General features: G+C 32.0%; 1 protein-coding gene and 1 long non-coding RNA gene across 2 annotated transcripts; one reads left to right on the top strand and one right to left on the bottom strand.

The window, feature by feature from the left end:
- Positions 1-8,481: 8,481 nt before the first annotated feature.
- On the bottom strand, positions 8,482-9,246 carry LOC144554517 (uncharacterized). The gene is made up of 2 exons (XR_013511625.1): positions 8,587-9,246; positions 8,482-8,548 (listed from the first exon to the last, which is right to left on the bottom strand). It is a non-coding gene; the product is annotated as an uncharacterized LOC144554517 (long non-coding RNA).
- Positions 9,247-18,412: 9,166 nt separating this feature from the next.
- LOC144554768 (uncharacterized) lies at positions 18,413-22,075 on the top strand. The gene is made up of 2 exons (XM_078303107.1): positions 18,413-21,152; positions 21,553-22,075. Exons 1-2 carry the CDS (start codon positions 18,416-18,418, stop codon positions 21,906-21,908), a joined length of 3,093 nt encoding a protein of 1,030 aa, XP_078159233.1. The 5' UTR covers positions 18,413-18,415; the 3' UTR covers positions 21,909-22,075.
- The last annotated feature ends 362 nt before the right edge of the window (positions 22,076-22,437 follow it).

Here is a 22,437-nt window from a genome sequence, read left to right as displayed (position 1 = left end):
ATGGGCGGTGCTAATGTTATAACTTATAAAAATAAAATAAAATTAGTTAATTAATTAGTAAGTCATGCACATCATGTGGAATAATCTGTTCCACATGGTTACTTAAAGTTTATAGTCTTTATTTAAATATAATTTAACTATGCGTTAATTAGACTACAAAATTAATAGTAAAAAAGTCGAAAAAGAAAAATTTACCAGCCAAGAGGTCTTGAATTAGTTTTGACAGAATCAAATAACACGTGTGTTTCTATTTATTCAGTTTATTGGTGTTATATATTATGCAATTTATAAACATTATTTGTTGTTTTTGTTCTTTTGCCAGACCAACCATGTGATGAAATAACACTTTCAAGTCCCCACCACATGGCTATTTGTACTAATTTATAGCTGCACATCCAGAGGCTCCGATAGTGGTAAAATCATATATGTATTCGTTTGTATTTTTCGGATATTTATATGAATGGAACATTAGACAGATATTGACAGCTGCTGCCATGTATTTCTGATTATGGGAATGTTGAGAATAATGAAGATTAGGATCCCATAACCGTTGCTGTCCTCCCTAATCTTCTCGACTTTGCAACAGTAATGACGAGAGGCACGAAGCTCTGTGAGCGGTCCACAAGCTGACGACGAGGGGCACGAAGCTCCGGCACTCGCCGTGACTAACAACCCTAAGCTCGAAGGTCGAACACAACAAAACCCTTACTCCAAAAAATGGAAAGGACCTATCGCTAGTGGAGTGATGAGAAGAAAGAGAGAAGTACTTTTGCGCTGGGTGTGAACGGGTTGAATCCAACCCAACATCCACAACCAATCCGAACTCGGATCAAATGAGACAACTCTTACAGCAACTCACTGTGCTTCGAACAAATCTCAAAAGAATTCAGGTATGGCTGCCAACCTCCGAAATTTTTAAATGTACCATTTTCTAAAAAAAAATAAACCAGAAAATCACAATTTCTGTACCGCCGCATACAGACTCAATTATTAGAGACCACATCTAAAGAATGCAGCACTATTTTTTTTCCTCAAAGTTTGAGATTCTACTCTCAGATGAAACAAATTTGTATTGATTGTAATATATAATATATTATTTTATTTTATAGTTATTTTTTACCGAAAACTCTAGAAGTTTATTCGCCGATAGTCCTAAATTATTTTTTATTATAAAAAAGTCCAATAACATGTATATTATTTTGTTTTATGGTTATTTTTACCGAAGACTCTAAAAATTTATTTGCGGATATCCCTAAATTTATTTTTATTACAAAGAAGACCAACAACATATATATTATTTTATTTTATTTTGTGATTAGCTTTCACCGAAAATTCTAAAAGTTTAATCTCCGATAGCCCTAAATTAATTTTTATTACAAAGTAGTTTAGTAACATATATATTATTTTATTTTAATGTTATTTTTCACCAAAGACCGTAGAAATTTATTTGCCGATATTTCTAAATTTAATTTTATTACAAAAAGCTCAATAACATATATATTATTTTATTTTATTTAGTTATTATTTTCATCGAGACCCTAAAAGTTTAATCACTGATAGCCCTAAATTAATTTTTATTACAAAGAAGTTTAATTAAATATATATTATTTTATTTTATTTTGAGATTATTTTACACTGAAAATCTTAGAAGTTTAATCGCCGATATCCTAAATTAAACTTTTATGGATATAGGCGAATAAACTTCTAGGATCTTCAGTGAAAAATAACTATAAAATAAAATAATATATATGTTATTAGATTACTCTGTAATAAAAATTAATTCAGCACCACCGGCGAATAAATTTTTAGGATCTTTGGTGAAAATAATCACAAAATAAAATAAAATAATATATATGTTATTGGACTTTTTTGTTTGACATTCCCACAAAATAAAAATAAATATATTTAAATGAAAATAAAAAACAAATGAAAAAAGACATAAATTTTAAATAAATAAGAATAAAAGAGACAACAACAAATGAAAAAAAAATCAAATATAACCTAATTTTGTTTTTCAAATATCATTGCGATTTAACATCTAATTTTCTCCGCAAGCAAGACAGGTCATGAAATAATTTAGAGGAGAAATAATATGTAAAGAAATAAAATTGAAAAAAATATAATTAAATGATTCAAATAAGAATTTTCTCTACATATATATTATTGATGAAAATTATTTTGACAATGAAAATTTCTCTACATATCATTTCTCTACACGAAAGTTATAGATATTCTTGATTTTTCTCTCCATATCAGAAATATATGATTATTCACAAAGATGTAGTTGCCCTAAATAAAATTCGGAAAGATATGATTGTTTTCATTTTTATTGTTGAAACTATAGAGGAAGAGGAGAAATGAAATGGCGGAAATAGAAAAAAAGAAAAATAATTTAATTGCAAGAATCAAAGATAGCTATAAGGAGAAATAAGAAAATGGATGGCAATACAAGAATAGAGATATATTTTGGTTAGAATTTCTGGCACAAAACAATACCAATTTTCTAGTATTTATAGTACTTTATCTTTATTTTAGTTTAAATTCCTTTAAAGTTCAAGTTACTATCTAGATTTGTATTAATTAGTTTTTAAACCATATATAGTTGTCTTTTCTGTAGTAATGTCACTTTATTTTTTAATTTCTGAGATGTTTTTTATTTATTTGGAACTGAATCTCACATAATGAGGCCACATGTTCCCGATATTTCGTCCCTCGGTAATCACATTTCTCAATTATTTTCAATGCTAATTAATTTAACCTTCCTTTGTCCAAGCATGCTTAATTATATAATATGTTGTTATTTGAGATCTAAGATAAATATACTTCATCCGTTACTTTGAGCAAGAGATAAATTGCACAAATAATCAATCCAATAATTCAGATCAGAACATTATAAATATATTACACGTACACCTGTCAGGCTGTCACCATATATATATCTTAGACAATTATGAGCACATCTTTTTAAAAAAAATATGATTCAGATTTCTAATTAATAAATAAAAATTGGACATTTCTTTAAAATCAATGCAAGAACGTACAAATATTAAAGCAAATAGATGGGTATATTGGAACCATCCGCAGCCTTAAAAAAAATAACGTTGGATAAATCTGAGTCTATAAATTACAATATTTTGTTGTTTTTATGAGTAATTATACAATTAGCTTCTTATAAATTAAATTACAGTACAATATTTATTTATCTCACAATTTCAAATGTTTAGTTGTCTCTAAATTCACAGTAGATCTATATGTGTATATATTGTTTAATTAAAATTTATTGAATCAATAGGCATATTTTATAGCTATAATGTCATCATGACTACTGTAAAATTAAAGCAATCGACATAATTTTTACTTCATTCAAAACAACCGCAAAAACATCACCATTTGACTTTTTAAATTTATCACTATCGATGCACTAACAAAAAAAAAAGGTGACACTACATGAGATGCTTAGACACACAAAATGATATAGAATTAAAATATGTAAATTAAATCTGAGACACTTAGCACTATGCGTCTATGCCTCTCCACTCATTTCTACCTTTATTATATTATTTTTATTATTTTTGATATAAAGTCTATCTATTTTCTAAAGCAATCATGTGCGTAAAAAAATGTGCTGTTATTCGAGATATGAGAAAAATAAACTTTATCCGTTACTTCGAGGAAGAGATAAATTGCACAAATAATTAATTCAATAATTCATATCAAAACATTATAAATAAATATATTAGGCACCTGTCATCATATATATCTTGGACAATTATGAGCACCATTTTTTAAGAAAGAGTATGAGTCAGATTTCTAATTTACAAATACGAGTTGTACATTTTTTATGAAATGTACCATATATAAATACAAGTTGCACCATAAATAATAAAAAAGTACAATAATGGAGGGCAATGGGTGAGAACATTTAATACTCAGACGGAATACAAGTTGCACCTTAAAAAATTTGATCTGACGACGATTGATCTCCAGTTTGCATGATCAGTTCGTCCAGTGTTTAACGTTTTATTTTAGTTTCATATTATTAATATATTTTTATAGTTTATGGCATTTGGTGATTACTGACCATATAAAACAATAGTCTTCGTTACACGTTTCTACTAAGTGGTTGTTGCACCTTTAAACTTAACTCTAATTCTAACATCTAATTTAGAGCTCTCTAAATGATACTGACCTATCTAAATTACGTTCTTATAGTAATATTTTATAGTTTATAATATAATTTATATTTAAGTCATATCTCCCTTAGAATTTGCCAATTCGAGTGTTTGGGGAAGTATAACATTACGATATTTAAGTAATTAAATTAGATTAATTGGGAACCCAAATATATTTACTTTGTTGCTTCCCTTCTTAAATTAGCATCCTAAGGAAATTGATTGGTTAAAATCAGAGCTAATAATATTGAGAAAAGGTAACGTCTCGCGGGCTACAGTCTCCCGAAAATCCCCGCGTATAAAAACCTTCCATTTTTAGCTTAGTTCCGACGCGCTTTCAACTGCCGGTAACGGAAGAAGTACTTTTTCGGCCACGCGCTTTCAACTGCCATAACCGGCAATGACGCGTTTTCAACTGCCATAATTTCAAGTACAATATGTATGTTCACAGAATAATATTTGTATATTCACAGGATAATATGTGTATATTCACAGGATAATATGTGTATGTTCACAGGATAATATTTGTATGTTAATAGGATAATATGTATATGTTCACATGATAATATTTGTATGTTCACAGGATAATATGTGTATGTTCACAGAAGGTGGTCCCCAGTTTAACTGCCGATTGTACTTCAATTGTACTTTGTTCGTTAACCACGCATTTTCAACAGCTTTTAGGTGTTTTCATCTGCAGAACATCCATTGAACTTGTTTATAGGATTGTTTTCATAGTATTACCGGATCTAATGAACTTGTTTATAGCATTAATGTAAAAAGTCCGGGGATTTTCGAGGGACTGAGGGCCGGGGACTGTTAGCTGCTTCTAATAATATTTATATTCCTAATTGTCTATTTTACGGATATTTCACAAATGCATGAATCTATTGTATAGTGGATTGGAATGTCGGTCCACAGAAATAATCTATTGTATAGGTTTTAGGTATTTAGTTGTTTAATTGATTATTTGGATAAGTTAGATTATCAAGACAATTAGCAGTAAAGTAAATGTTTTGTGTATAGAAGAAGACTTCTTGAGGTTAGGTTATCCATCCTTCTTACTCATTTAATCTAGTTTATGGTTGAAAAGTAATTGCATGCGGTGCTGTCATCAATCGCATGCTGCTAAACCTGTCAATTATAGTTTCTAACTCCAATCGGAATCGAATGTTGTTTGGTCATAACCATGTTCGCCCTTATCTAGTATCAAATGCAAATCTGAGAGCTGTCAATCCTAACTTTATGCAAATCACTGGGACACTATAGCACCCTAATTTAAAAGGACTGGTAAAGTGATCTGAGTCAGACTTCACCCTAATCAATCGCATAAAGATCAACGTTAAGTCTTTATTAACAAGACTAGAATTGTTTAAGTTCACAGTTACGTGATTCCTTTATACCTTATGTAGTTGAAATAACTGAGAGTCTGAGATTACCCCACTATTAATCTATAGAACAAAACGTTCGTCTATAAATATATAAACTATTAGATCTCTAACTAAGATCGGACCACAAAGAATCAACTATTATTTCTATTTTCCTTATTGGATATAGATAATTGTACCCTAATCATAATAGGTCAACCTTATGATAGAAATATAGTAGAATTCAGATCAAGCGCAGATGATAAATAAAATGAAACTACTAAATTAAACTCATATGAATTCAAGATTACATGCTTGCACCCTAGAATGGTGTTGTTTGCACTCTCATGGTAATATCAACAACAAAAGATACAAGAGACATGATAAAAGCAGTAAAAATTATATGCCTGCACCATAGAGTCTCTCTTAATCATCTACATGCCGTCTCTACCTCTTGACCTTCTCCTATTCTCAAATGGAGTTTATGTGTAATATTTTAATTGGCTCTCTTAGTAAACCCTAGATCTAGCATATTTATATTTGACTAAGATATCTACTTATGTGAAGATAGAGGGATGAATTGTGATTTGTCCATCATGTGTTAGTGGGTTTAGTGGAACTTGGTTGCCAAATTTAGTGGTGTAACTGCTGTTTATCAGTTATCGCATGCGACTGAGAGTTTCGGCCACTATTACGTTGAATCTCCAATACCAAAATTATCATGGTGGTGTACGAAACAAATGATGAGATAAATCTCCCTACCACCGTGAGATAAGATAGAAAAATAAAGAGGACAAATAAGATCATAAAAGAGACAAGAGAGAGGAGACATGATTGAAATTGGTTTGAACGGGTAAAAGGTCAAAATGTGCGCATAGCGAGGGGGCGTTCCTTTAAGAAATTAATATTGAGCAGGTGTTGTTAAGAGAGTGGGAATAAAGCGTACATGGTTTCTAATTGAATACAAAACCGTGTTTGAAGATTGGTACTAATCATACATGGTGTTTCTTACAAAAATCATATATGATCGTTCATCTAATATCATGCACGTTTACTATGAACAATCTGTGTACAAATATAGATGTTAGTACACGGTTGTTTAAATGACCGTGTGTGTATAATTAAGCTTATTTTTATACTAGGGCCTCCTCTCTTTGCACATTGTTGATTTTGATTTTCCTCGCATCCATATATATATAGATATGTTTATGTATAAGAATATAAGATATAGATATGTTTATGTATAAGAAGTACTACAGAAAAAGTACATAATCTTATAATGTATGTGGTTGAGAGAATATGAATAATTGAGTTCATGAGCCCGCCGCCAGATACATCGATTATAAAAGAAATAAATGAAGCAGATTTTGGAGCGTATACTAACAAGATTTTTAATATTAATATTATATTTTTAGTATTTTATTTATTTATTTTAATTAGTATATTTTTTGAATAATACGTGATTTGTTTCCTAATATTAGTCCAGAAATTTATGAACTTGTTGTTTACTTTCTTTAATATCGATGTTTCATATATTACTTGCATTATGGAAAAAAAACATATATATAATTATACAACTATTATATTTAAATTAATTAAATATATCAAAATAGTTCTTTAATTAAATTAAGAATATATTACCATGTTCGAGAGTGAAGAAAGAAAAAATTGAAAGGTTGCCAATTGCTTCATTGTTCATGAGAGAACGAGATTTGTTATTTTTTCTAAAAAGAAAAGCATGATCATGCTCTTCTCTCTCTCCTCTCCTCAAAGAAAGAGGAGAACAGCGATTCCGTTCATGAGGCTGATCTTTTCTCTTATTATTATATAAAAACAATTAACAAAATTGACAAGGGTTATCTTAAAAATTGTATTTTTACCAGAAATGCAGATTAAATATGCGCTACCCATTAAATCAGCTTCCCTGCTAAGTTTCAAATTTTATTATACTGATAACTTTATTTATTAATTTTTAGACGTTGGTAAAAAAAACAATCGGTTCATGAGGTGGTGTGAGAAGACAATTTTGATTTGATTATATACATATTCTATTCATTATGGACAAAAGCAGCAACCAATTGCCGGTCCCTTTCTTTGCACCGCACGGATCTTGATGCAATAGAAAATCATAGAGAATTGAACTTCTAGATTGAACAAACAAGTTGATACCTTGTTCTTAATTAATAAATTATTTTAGATGGAAGAGTCAAATTGGAATTTAGTTCTTCTAACCACCAAGCCAGTTTATTTTGTTCGAATACAAATGTCACATATTTCGGTCCAATGCAATTGGTTGAATACAACCTTTTAGCAACAAACTAAAATATTAGATGATCTCTGCTAGCGCCTAGCAGATAGATAAAATAAAGAGCAAAGTAATGCTATGAAAATGGGCCTGGGTTGAGAAATGAGATGTGTATATTTTTCCAAATATATATGGGCCCATAAATAAGTGGGCTAAGAAATGAGATGTGTATATTTTACAATGGCCTCCAAGCAATGCCAAGTTAAGGGTACACTTTTGACTGGACAGTTTTTAATTCATGTAGAACACAAGATATATTTCACTTTATTGTATAAAGTCTGCATTCTTCAAGCATTGCCAAACTAATTATGTGAGGTCACCCAACTATACAGATTACAGAGAGTTCGGATCTCCTAAAGTAACCTATATTTTTATTTTTGATCCAAACTGTCAGATTTGAATTAGACTGTTAAATTAAAGGGTACCCCGTGCGATCCACTTCGGACAAAATTCGAATCGGACGGTCTGAATCTAAACTAAAAAATTGTATTACTTTAGAAGATCCGGACCCAATTACAGAAAGTTCAATTTCTCCGCTCAACTTTAATTTACCCTCCCACCATTACTGAACTTACAGTTTGGTCCCAAAAATGTTTAGCTATTTAATTTAAAATTTAAACAACCAACAAGTTATGAATTGATTGTTAAACAGTTTTGATCCATTCAAATAAGTGATTTGTGCAACTTTTCTATAAATGAATAGCCTAGATTTTGGGCTTAAATTGAGTGGGTCAAAATAAACTCGTAATTTGCAGGTAAGTTGAATCTTGACCAACAATTAACCTTAGTTGTGCATCAAACTCGTACAAGGTACGAATACAATTCATGAACTAAATATTTAATAGTAAAACTTAGTTTCTTATTTAACATTTTCAAACTGGAACTATATGCACAGAAAAATCAACAGTATCCCCATCTTCTCCAGGTATTGTAACCATTTCCAATTCTCTTTCTCTACTTTTCTTTAGCTCCCGCAAAAGATGCGCCACCTCATATTCACCGCGTAGAGCATATTCATGCGGGTTCTTTCCTTCACAATGAATCAAGCACCCCAGCACCTCTTTCATGGACGGTCTTGATGGTGGCAACTTCGCTGTGCAAACCAAACCTAATCTAAACACCTGAGCTACTTGATCCATATAAATTTGATCGCGTATATGCTCATCAATGGCATCAAACAATCTCTCTCTCTCTCTTGAAAACGATGCCAAGCCCAATCTGCCAGGAATGGGTGCTCTTCATCTCCTCCATTGGCTCTTCTACCTGTTGTCAGCTCCAAAAGGACCACACCAAATCTGTACACATCTACCTTCTGATTTATTTTTCTCAGGTATTCACATTCTACAAGAAGATAAAAATAATAAAATAAAAAGGAGCTTCGTATTACATTAGAATTTGGGAGAATTAAACGACATATCAACTGACATTAAATTGACAGCGCAAAAATGGACCAGATGAAAAGCTCCTTCTGTTAATTTGACTTTCGATTAAACGACCTTTCATAATTTTTCAAGGCATTCTTTAGTATACGCGTACAGCCTATTACAAATCATGGAGAACATGTACATATAGGTTCATAATATTTTTTTTAATTTGTTGTCATGTTTCCTTTATCATATAAACGTGGCATGTATAGGTTCATATTTTTTTTCTTTTCGTTGTAAACAACAACTAATTAGAGTAGAACTAGGGTGCTCTTAAGCTCACCAAAGTTTTGGTGAGCTTAACTCTAAAACTCATCAAATCGATTTCAAATTACGAATCCGAACCGTTGAAACCCGCCTACCTTATGTGTGATGCATCTACATGTGAAATTTTTAAATATTCGAATTAATTTAGTATAATGTCAAGCGGTCAAAATTAGAAGGTTAATAAATTATACATTACGTGCTAACCGCCATAGAGAAACAGATGTAAACAACAACTTATATATTACGTGCTATCCATAACTCGTTCTTTGTTTCTTTTAATGGTCTTTATCCATTTATTTTGAAAGTGATTTCTTATGCAGTACCGTCCTCTAGATAGCTGATTTATGATTTAATTAATTAACTACATCATAGATAATATTTTTTTTATCGAATTTCAAGGAACAAAACTAACCAACAAAGCAAGAAAGTTTAGTAGGCAAGAAATAATTTGGTTGCCCGAAGTGGGAGAAAATTTCATAGGTGGGCAAGAAATAATAAAAATCAGCACATAGTAGATCTACTCATTGCAGGTCAATTCTCTTTTATTTTAAGTTTTGTCAAAATTTTATTAATTTATGTACTTTATTTTTATTTTAAACAAACTATAAAGATAATTTAAAATTAACACCTCAATTTTCAGAAGTGGCGGGTTAAAATTTCCCGTGTCTTTCATGCTTCATCGTGCATCACATCATGTATCTCTCTTTACAAGTTCAAACGGTCAATCAGAGCCTCTCAACATGATTTTCATATTAAAATATAATTCGAGATCAAATTATATATATAATTTTTTAAAATTGTTTAGTAATTTTTTTATATAGGTTTTTAGATCCGGACCAATCCAATCTGAGATAAAGTGCAAGAAGCTCCTTTAATATTTGCACGAAGCTTCTTGCAATTAGCTAGGGCCCTTCTTTATTTTTTGCAATCACTACTGAACACAGATTTTTCTCCTTTTTTTATTTGTAAACCACGAGTTGCTCCTGCGGCTTTAGGAGTTGGTGGAAGAACGTAATTCAATCGCACTAGAGTGAGCCTCACTTTTCTTCGGCAAGGTGAATGATTTTTTTTTTATATAGAAATTACTATTCATATGAATAAATTGTACAAAGAGTACCAGTCATATTCACCTTCAATAGTAAATGTTCTCATAATTTACATAATTTTGTAGTCATGTCTTATGCAAATGGCTACAAACTTGCGATTTACAGCAGCTAACGGACCTAAATAAAACAGAAAATTAAGAAAAACTTGCTTGCTTTTAGATTATATTTGTCTCCACATCGAAGCACAGTTATTAACACACAATCCCAGCTAATGGACCTGAATAAATCTCAGGAAAAACAAATAGAAAAAAAGTATTAATTTGAGCAATTATACTAAATTGGAGAGATTAAACTATGCTAATTGTGGTACAACAATTAAGATACATGGCCTCTAGTTGTGGCGTTTCTAGAAACCTGTATCATTTATCAATTTGGAGCCCATACAATAGAGCTTTTGATTACTCATATAACACAAAAGAATACATGAAAAGCAAAAATATGTAGAAAAAAATTGACTCAAATTTGTATAGAAAAAAATTGAGGCCAGAAACTTGAATATTGTATAAGAAATTGTACAATAAAATGTCTATATAAAAGTAAAAATATGTTAATAATTAAAATCGTTAAACTCTTCACTGACAACATTCCACACCATAATCAATGCAATTATGTAACACTGTAAAATTTGAACTTTTGCATCTTTCAATTTCTGAAAGGCTGATAACACTGCCCAGCAAGGCTGTTAAACAGATTTTGTGAATCAATGGTAAGAGGAGAGGTGGCTGGATACTCTACAAATATTTGCCTCCTTAATTAGATCCATTACATCACCGATTGTTGAAAGATTTAATTTAAGCTTTGTTTCACAGCTGAAAGTAGGAATTAAAATTTTTTAATCTATTTTGTTACTTCATTGGTTATTGTCGTCAATTTGAATCTTGTATATGATATGTTAACCAAAAGGAAAAGTTTTTTTTTTTTTTTTATGGCCACCAAAAGGAAAAGTTAATAATAATTTGAAAGGAAAAAAAAATATGCGTTGAGTGGATTGATGAATTCTCTTAATGAAAATGTACTTGTAGACCAAATTTTACATTTTATTTATTTATTTATTACTATATATTTTTTTGGTAGATAGAAATTCATTTGATCGATCTAAAGATTCTGGACCATCCGGAATTAGTGAATTTTACGTATAAAAAAATAGTATAGTACGGGCCAATATGTAACCTTTGCGGATTATAGCCTCTGGCCGTTGGATGATTTTGATCGATTAATGGTAAGTGTCACAAAATAGCTTGAAAAAATTGGGACAAGAAATGGTGGGTATTCTTTGCAATTTGGTAAATCGTTCTTTAACCCGTGCTTGCCTTGTGTACCATATGACCCTTGATCATTTTCTTAATTTTCTTTTTCTTTCAGATGCAAATGATGAGCCAATACAGACCAGTTGAGGAGTTACCTGACAACCAAAATGGTACTGACGAAGCGGGTCCCACAGAGAACCAGGTTCAAGATGTAGAGATGCCCCCAAACCCAAACCCGATTCTGGTAATGTCGCACAAGAAGATGATGCTTCTGCAGATGATAGCAAAATGGAAGAATGAATTTTGTAACTATTTTATTTATTCTTCTGAAATCTGAGCAAAAAAAAGGGGCAGGAGCAGGTGGGACCCACAGTAATACATGGTTTAGCTCCGGTAGAGGGATTTTTAATCTCATTGTTTCGGTTCATAGCTTTAGTTAACATTAGGCATTGCTGAGATACTGTGCACAAATATTTAGCCTTTTTAGTAGCGTATAAATGGATACTTATTTTTGCTTGCTTGGTTTCATTATCAAATGATTGTTTAAAGTACACGCAGGAACAAGAAAGAACTTTTCTTAAGCACGCAATTTTTTCTTTCTTATTTTCTTTTTCTATAGTTCATTCTATCTACGAGTGAGAAAAATGTTAGTTAATAAGCTTTCTGAATTATCATAATTGAAATTTTGAATCAATCAGAGCCTTTATAATTATGAAGTTGATAATGCAAGGAAAGCAATAGCATTTTATCACAGCACAAGATATTATACAACACGCTGACCCTGATTGTTTTGGGCCTTGTGCAGTTTGTGGGCTCAGGCCCATTAGACTATTTTAAATTTGTTACCATGCAAGGATAAGACTTTTTTCTCGAATTATCAGTAGCTATCAAAAGTTTTTTAGAGCTTTTATTTTCTGTGGGAATCATTACCACATAAAATTAGCCCTCCTATTTAAATTTTGAAGTTTTTGTTTTTTCACATATTACATTTTATAGATTAGTGCCCTCCTATTTAAACTTTCTAGTTCCGCCCCTACTATCCAATTGCTTTAGAAATATTAAATCTCTCTCAAATTACCTTGTATTTGTGCATGCTAGATCCACACGAATATTAAAGTGAATCCACAAAAATATTGAAGTGTCACGCACAAATCCTATAGCAGATTGGACGGACGTAGAACCCATCAGACTCCAATTTGAACCTGATGGCATCGGACCCAAATTGCACCTGTTTAAATTGATATATGCAATATAAAAACTTTAGAACTATCAATGCTGCTAAGCCTGACCCAACAAAGATTTCCTTTTTTTATTGTCAAATTCTAAACGGTGAATGTAAAATTTATAATCCGTCCTCTCATATTATTGATTATACGAAACAGTCAAAATCTCACTTTTAATAATTAATCTATTTTAGTTGAAGAAAATAAAAATAAAAAATTCAATCTCAATTTTTAAATAAATGATAACAATATATATCTTTATTTAAAAAAATTAGAAATTATTTTTGTCAAACCATTTTATATGCTTATTTTCTAAATGCATGCGGTGACTTGGATCAAAAGTGTTTTGACACAAGTGTTCACGTCCTGTTAAGGAAGTAAATTTGTGTCGTGTCATGTCATAGCATGGCACGTCGTGACTTGGATCATGTGCTATATAGTGATCATGTTTAATTTTCACTGTAACAAAAATAGCAGAAAATAATTGCAGCAGGCGAAGAATGGTCACGACGTATTGGTCATGCCGTGTGATCAAACTTTGAAATTCAAATTAAAAGGAAAGCTGACCGAAGAAAAAGAAGAGAAAAAAGGTACCCTGAAAAGGAAACTTCTTTGGAAAATAATAGACAGGAGGTGAAACTTTCAAATTGACAACGAACAAGAGGTTCAGAAATTTGTTATATATCCACGTACAATGAAATTGACTCTCGTGCAAGATATAAACAACGACAGCCACTGTCACATTTCCAAAAGAAAAAAAATAATAATAAAAATAATGTGTGCTGCTAGATCCAGTCAAGTTTGCCACTCTTTGAATCAGTTTGAAGTTTGCAAAGCTATACAACCAAGGAATAAATCTAAACCCTAAATTTAATAATCGATGAATGTGGGTGCCGTGATTTTTATATATAAGAAAATTGAAAAACAAAATATTAAAAACGAGAATGGGTTTGTGAAAATTTTAAAAACAGGAAGGGGTACACGTCTCATGGCGTCCCTGAGGGACGCCATACCAAATTCAAGTCCGACGAAAGAAAAAAAAAAATTGAAAAACCAGGGACGCCATGGCATACAGCAGCCCAAAAAAAAAAATAATAATAATTAAATTCCAGGGACGCCATGGCATATCTAGTCCCATATACAAATCTCACGAAAAACGCCAAGTCAAATTTCAGCTGAAAAACGCTAAGTAAAGTTTTTTTTTCAGCTTTTGTATATGAGACTGGATATGCCATGGCGTCCCTGGAATTTTTTTTTTTTTTTTTTTTTTTTGCTGAAATTCTTGGGCTGGGGTATGCCATGGCGTCCCTGGTTTTTCAAAAAAAAAAAAAAAAATTTCGTCGGACTTGAATTTGGTATGGCGTCCCTGAGGGACGCCATGGGTCGTGTACCCCTTCCTGTTTTTAAAATTTTCACAGACCCATTCTCGTTTTTAATATTTTGGTTTTCAATTTTCTTATATATAAAAATTGCGGATGTGGGTGTCACGGAAATCGTAAACCCTAATAATAAACTAAATATACATATTTTTTAAAATAAATTAAGATTTCTCATAACTATTTCCACAGTACTACTGAATATTCATTTCAACACATTAATTCCATATTTATTCCCATACAATCCCGTCAATTATCATATGATGTAATTCCGTGACAAACGAATAAACTCTTAGATCCCTGTTCAGCCAACTATGGGATTGTGAGAAATATTAGTTGTACTATTGGTCCATCCCAACTCAGTTTCAGTTTCCCGTGATTTTTATATATAAGAAAATTGAAAAACAAAATATTAAAAACGAGAATGGTTTTGTGAAAATTTTAAAAACAGGAAGGGGTACACGACTCATGGCGTCCCTGAGGGACGCCATACCAAATTCAAGTCCGAAGAAAAAAAAAAAAAAAAAAATTTGAAAAACCAGGGACGCCATGGCATATCTAGTCCCATATACAAATCTCACGAAAAACGCTAAGTCAAATTTCAGCTGAAAAATGCTAAGTTTTATTTTCAGCTTTTGTATATGGGACTGGATATGCCATGGCGTCCCTGGAATTTAAATATATATATATATATATATTTTTTTTTTTATTATTTTTTTTTTTTTGCTGAAATTCTTGGGCTGGGGTATGCTATGGCGTCCCTGGTTTTTCAAATTTTTTTTTTTTTTCGTCGGACTTGAATTTGGTATGGCGTCCCTCAGGGACGCCATGGGTCGTGTACCCCTTCCTGTTTTTAAAATTTTCACAGACCCATTCTCGTTTTTAATATTTTATTTTTCAATTTTCTTATATATAAAAATTGCGGTTCAGTTTCAGTTTTTTATATACCGTACAACTACTTATATATGTTCCCTTCTACTTTATTTTTTATTGTGAGCCTAAATTATCCGGCCGGATCCTAGAACTTTTGTTTTAATTAATCATTTAATCAATAACAAAGCTGTTGGAAAATTTTATAAATGTCAGTTTAATCATATTTCTTGGAAACAACAACAACCTTAGCTAACATATTAATCAAAACGATTCTAGCTAACAAATATTGAATCTCCAATTATAACCTAAGAATTGGAAAAAAAAATAAATTCTGACGTAACTTCAACATAAACTTTGATAAAAAAAAAATGTGTTGCTTCTAGCTGGTAATGGTGTGCAATAAAATAAATATATATATTTTTAAAATAAATTAAGATTTTCTATAATTATTTTTACAGTTCGATCAACACATTCCATATTTAGTCTTGTACAATATATCTGCACCTATGAGTTTTCATTTTTTTTTAAAGTAAGTTCTCATGCATACCCGTCAATTCTCATACCTTGAAAAAACAAATGAAATTGTAAGATAGAAGTTGCTAACTTACTCTCAAACAAAAGACAAAGTTTCTTCCTTTCACACGGGAATTTCAATAAATAATTTAGTCATTTTCTTTCACACGGGAATTTCACACGGGAAAAAACAAATGAAATTGAGTCAGAAAGAGGCCCTACGCCTTCTCCACCAAATTTGTTAATAAATAATTTAGTCATTTTCTTTCATAAAGAACATTGTACAATTGGTTCCAAGACGTATATATGGCGTGCATCAATGACCAATCTGTACTAATTAATCTTAATTCAGAATGCATCAATCAGTCGACCAAATTGAGACCAAGATTATATAATTTGTAATTATTATTAATTTATAATTATATAATTAATATTTTATTATTAATATATAATTAATATTTATATTGTTAATATATTAAATAAATTTTATAATAATATATAATATATTATAGTTATTATTAATATATTAATATTATATAATTAGTATCTTATTATAAATAATTAATCAATTTAGGCTTTTAGAACTTTAGTCCTCCACCAATTCTAACCAAACAAGGAATAGTTTAAGCTATGATTTAACTTTAGGCCTCAACCAAATATGAATAATTTAGACCGGCCCAAGTTGGAATAACCAATTTAGGCCTCCTTAGCTTTAGGCCACAACCAAACATGGAGATACAGTGTCAATGAGCAAGTTGAGAAAGTCTACCGTAACTCAAACGGTTTCAGGCATTTCTCAAAGAAGTTGACAGGAAGCATGTATCAGACTAAAGGTAGAAAAATTGGGTGAAGAAGATAAGAGATGTTGCCTACTCTATAGAAGATGTCATAGCTAGACACCTTTCTTATGGAGATCCATCAAAATCCACAAAAGTCGGGCAAGAGGGAGACCATAAAAAAATGCACAATATAATTTAAATATATTAGGCACCTTTCACCATATAATTAAATGACAAATTAATTATACGAAACAGTCAAAATCTCATTTTTAATAATCAATCTATTTTAGTTGAAGAAATTAAGAAAACATTGCTGGTGCACAAGCACACCCTTAAACATGCTCTAAGACCATCCTATACAGAAATAAAACCTAATCAACGCAGCAGAATTATCTTGTTCCATCTTGAGCGTGTTGTTACTCGACACTCAATCGAGATCAAAGGCTTGAACACTTCTAGAGCCCTTCTTGAATGCTTGAACTTTGAACTTTAGGCCTCAGATCCTTCTAAAGCTTGCGGCAATGTCTGTCGAGATTCTTCTCCGAAATTGCTTGAACAGAATCTCGTCTTTTAGACTTAATGGAGCAGTATAAAGAGACTAAACATAATTTCAGAATTTTATCTAAGAGAATTGATTGTTGCTGCCTTGGAGACCCAGTCCTTAAATACCCGTGAAAATGCTATAATTAGCCAAGTCGGTTATGCTATAATTAGCCAAGTTTGTTCAGAATTTAGAATTCTAATTTGGCTTAAGAATAATCATAAATTCTTCTAGAAGCATCTTAGAAATAAATAAAATATGACCAGAATTTAATCTAGTCAATTTTATTATTCTGATTTATCACGAGTCCATATTGTAATATTTCTAATCGGTCCATCAACAATTATACCTGAATTTTCTATATGTATTTCGGCTCATATCCTAATTAAAATACGTACAATGCCTAATTAACGTTACAATGTTATTCTGAACTTGATCACTTGTTTAGGCATTTATTTATGACAGTATGAAATATATAATTATATAACACGTAGTCCAAATTATAATTGTAATTTAGACCTCTCCAAATTCCAACAATTATTTTTTCCAATCTCTATTTTAAATAAATGATAACAATATATGTATTTATTTTAAAAAAATAAGAAATTATTTTTGTCAATCCATTTTATATGCTTATTTTCTAAATACATGCGGTGAAGACAAAAGTGTTCTGACACAAGTGTTCACGTCCTGTTAAGGAAGTAAATTTGTGTTGTGCCATGTCATAGCGTGGCACGTCGTGACTTGAATCACATACTATATAGTGATCATGTTTAATTTTCATTGTATCAAAAATGACAGAAAATAATATCGTCATGCGAATGGTCAGAACGTGTGTGATAAGTCACACTGTGATCAAACTTTGAAATTCAAAGTAAACGGAAAGTTGACAGAAGAAAAAGAAGAGCAAAAAGGAGCCCTGAAAAGGAAACTTATTGGAAAAATAATAGATAGGAAAGTTGAACTTTCAAATTGACAACAATAATTTGCAATCCACGTACATATAAAAACAAAACAAAGAAATTGGATTTGTTTGTAGCCTCTGTTATCAGGTACTGGGGCAGGTTTGATCTACCTGGTCAGAAAAATAACAAATCAACCATATCAATCAAGACGAAACATTTTCCTTAAAGCAAGGATAAAGGATCCACTGGATGTACTCCTTTTTCCGGGAAAGTTTTTAGAGGGAGGTTCACATCACTTACTCCTCTTGCAAAAAAAAATGGGAGGTTTGCATCTCTTACTTTTCATATGCTTCTTCTCCTTCCTTTTTCCATCAAACAACCTTGCCACAAATGAAACTGACATGTTAGCACTTCTGTCCTTCAAGTCTCTCTTATCTAATGGCTCGTTTGGGGAATTATCATCATGGAATGATTCTCTTCATTATTGTCAGTGGCAAGGCGTAAGGTGCGGCAACCGCCATCCCGATAGAGTAACTGCTCTCTCTTTGGTTTCATTAAGTTTGTCAGTCCGTTTATCACCCTCTTTGGCAAACCTCACATTTCTCAAAAGTTTGGATCTTTCAGATAACCAGCTTTCTGGTAACATCCCAGCAGAGTTTGGTCATTTGAGGAGATTGCAAAATCTCAATTTGAGTGTGAATAACCTTGCCGGAAACATTCCATCAGCTCTTGGTAATTGTTCCAATTTAGAATTTCTTTCCCTGAGAACCAATAATCTCCAAGGAATCATCCCTTCCAATCTAATGCATTGTAAAAACTTGAAAATTATAAGTTTGAGAAATAACCTTCTTGTAGGAGGCATACCTCCGTACTTTGGTTTCCTAGAACTACTTGAAGAATTGATTCTAAGTACAAATAATCTTTCAGGATCTATCCCAAGCACCATAGGCAACCTTACACATCTAATTGGTCTTTCTATTAATGAAAATAATTTAGATGGTTTCATCCCACCTTCACTTGGCCAACTAAAGGCACTCGACCACCTTTCCCTCACTGAAAACAATTTGTCAGGCAGGATACCACATTCCATTTACAACCTCTCAGCCATGGTTGACTTGAGATTGAGTGTAAATCAGCTTGATGGAGGTCTTCCTTCTAACCTTTGTGATGCATTTCAGAACCTACAGATTCTAGAGTTGTCCCAAAATCAACTTAATGGACAGATTCCAATATCCTTATCCAATTGTTCAGCCATGATTTTGATTGATTTAAACACAAACAATTTCATAGGCACAATACCAGATAGCATAGGAACCTTACAAAACCTTAATTTCCTTAACATGAATGGCAATCAAATTAAGGCCACCGGTGACAATTGGAGATTCTTTGATTCTTTAATCAACTGCACATTTCTAAAACTATTGGATCTTGGAAACAACCAACTCCAAGGCATGCTGCCTGATTCTATAGCAAATCTCTCTACTAGTCTTTACGATTTAACACTGGAAATGAATCCAATTTCAGGTAATATTCCTGCAGAGATAGGAAAACTAACCAACCTTACGTATTTAGAACTAGGTCTAACATTTATCGAAGGTACTATCCCAAAAGAAATTGGCAATCTTTGGAATTTGGGACTGTTAGGCCTAGAGGGAAACATGTTGTCAGGTGAAATCCCATCAACTTTAGGTAATCTCACCCAGATGAATGCACTCCATCTCGAGAACAATGCATTCACTGGGAGTATACCGGAGGAATTGAGTAATATGCAAGTACTAGGTGCCTTGAATCTTTCAAATAATAAATTGATAGGCTTAATCCCCAAGAAACTCTTCAATCTTCATTCACTTTCCATCAGCCTCGACTTGTCAAATAACTATTTGAATGGATCATTGCCACCAGAAATTGGTCAATTAAAAAATGTAGCAGAAGTTTACCTATCAAATAACAAATTAACTGGTCAAATCCCTAGCACAATCGACGGGTGCCAGATACTTCAAATACTTCATCTTGATGGAAACCAGTTGAATGGATCCATTCCCTTCTCTTTGAGCAACATGATAGGGTTGCAAGATCTTGATATCTCAAACAATATTTTATCTGGTCCAGTACCTGGATTTATTGGTCAGATGAAACTTAAGTATTTGAATATTTCTTTCAACAATTTTGAGGGGGAATTGCCGAAAGATGGGATTTTCAGGAATTCCAGTGCATTAGACATAAGAGGAAATTCAAAACTTTGTGGCGGAGTACCCGAAATACATCTACCCAAATGCATTTTAGATAACAAAAAAAAGAAGCGCAACTCCAAAATTATCGTTGTAATAATTTGTTGCATAGGTGGTATTATATGTTTGTGTATAACCATGTTTTTGATAGCCCGTTTTTGTTGGAAAAAGGGATCTCATAATAATCCCCCGCCATTTGTGGCAAAAAAATTTGAATTTCAAAGAGTGTCATACAGCGACATCCTCAGGGTTACAGATCATTTTTCGTTGGAGAATCTAATTGGAAGGGGAAGTTTTGGAGCTGTTTACAAAGCTCCGATGAAATTTGAGAGAGTGATAACTGTTGCTGTGAAGGTACTAAATCTCAAGCAGCATGGTGCTTCTAGAAGTTTCTTCTCTGAATGTGAGGTACTAAAAAAAGTAAGACACAGAAATTTGATCAAAGTTTTAAGTTCATGCTCTAGCACAGACCACCATGGTAATGATTTTAAAGCTTTGATTTTTGAGTTCATGCCTAATGGCAGCTTAGAAACATGGTTGCATCCCGGTGCATGTACTAATAGGCCATTTAGGTGTCTCAGCCTCATCGAGAGGCTGAATATAGCAATTGATGTTGCGACAGCTTTGGATTATCTTCACAACCATGGGCCGGCTCCAATTGTACATTGTGATCTTAAACCTAGCAATGTGCTTTTGGATGATGACATGACTGCATATGTCGGTGATTTCGGGCTTGCCAGATTTCTGGTTCAACCTGATTCTATGTCATCTCTGTTGACGGGAAGTACTGTTGGTCTTAGAGGTTCCATTGGTTATATTCCCCCAGGTACAGGCTTATTCTTATGAGAAATTAATTTTGTTTTTCGTATATATATATATATGTATAAGTAGTTATGTACGAACTTACATAAGGTGTTTGTTTATTATTTATTTTTGCATTTTTTACCCTATCATGGTACAAAAGAATGGCTTCAACAATATATGTATTGTCTCATATGTTCTTTTAATTATCTTAATATATGGTACGGTACCAAACTTAATTAGCACCTAGCTGTTAAATCAATAGTGAATAGTAAGTGAGCACAAGCTTTGACAAAGCCAAATTAAATCAATAAATCTGATTAACCTTGGCAACATACATATATATAGTGACAAAAAGGGAGGTCAATTTCTTTTCCCCCACAATATTTGTAGAAGGGTATGATTGTAATTTGTCATTATTTTAGAATATGGCATGGGAGGTCAGGCATCGATTGAAGGAGATGCGTATAGCTATGGCATTCTTCTACTTGAGATGTTTACTGGCATAAGCCCCACCGACGAAAGATTCACAGACGGATTGAGCCTCCCCATGCATGTTGAGATGGCTTTTCCTGACCGTGTTACTGAGATTATCGACAACAAATTGTTCCCAGTCAATGATGGAGGAGAGAAAGCAAATGTAACAGAGATTGTTCATGATTTCTTTGTTTTAGTGATACGATGCGGTCTCTTGTGCTCCAAGTTGTCTCCAAAAGAGCGCATTGGGATGACAGAAGTTGTTAAGGAGTTGAATTGGGCTCGAGTGAAGCTGCTGAGATGAGAGACGTCAAAAGTGACAAAATGAAAATCTGAGTTCACGAGCTATGGAATTAATCTTCAGTATTGTTATTAAATTATCTGGCTGTTAAGTACATATATATATATATATATAATGTGTATAGATGTATATGAACCTGTTGATGAAAATTTGGATGCAGTAATTGGATAGTACACGGACACTGGTTAACCCAACAGTGATATTTATATATGCTTTGATAGTTTAGTACTCAATGCTCTAGCAAGGTTTGCTATATAAAGTGATAAATGATTAAATATATATATATATATATATATATATATATAAAGAAAATTGAGCAGTGGCATGCTGTTGTGAAATAATTATTGGTTTTTCTCCTCTATATAAATGAAAAACTGGAGAATTAATCCATTGGTGAAAGATTGTGGAGTTGTGAGGGAGTGTTATTATATATATCTTCAAATGCCTTCAATTTTTATGCCTTTGTTATGTCCCTATATTATATATGCTTATGTCATGCATATTCTCTCATACTTTTCTTTTTAAAAAAATC

This window comes from Carex rostrata, chromosome 5 (genome assembly GCF_964058835.1).
Source record: "Carex rostrata chromosome 5, lpCarRost1.2, whole genome shotgun sequence".
Classification (NCBI taxonomy): Eukaryota; Viridiplantae; Streptophyta; class Magnoliopsida; order Poales; family Cyperaceae; genus Carex; species Carex rostrata.
The sequence above is the reverse complement of the archived record's forward strand: the minus strand, read 5'-3'. Positions and strand labels throughout refer to the sequence as shown.

Bases quoted from the DNA above. Each gene is read 5' to 3' on its own strand.
- LOC144554768 (XM_078303107.1), top strand. From the start codon at position 18,416: ATGGGAGGTTTGCATCTCTTACTTTTCATATGCTTCTTCTCCTTCCTT. The intron at 21,153-21,552 runs GTACAGGCTTAT...TCATTATTTTAG, and splicing joins CATTGGTTATATTCCCCCAG to AATATGGCATGGGAGGTCAG.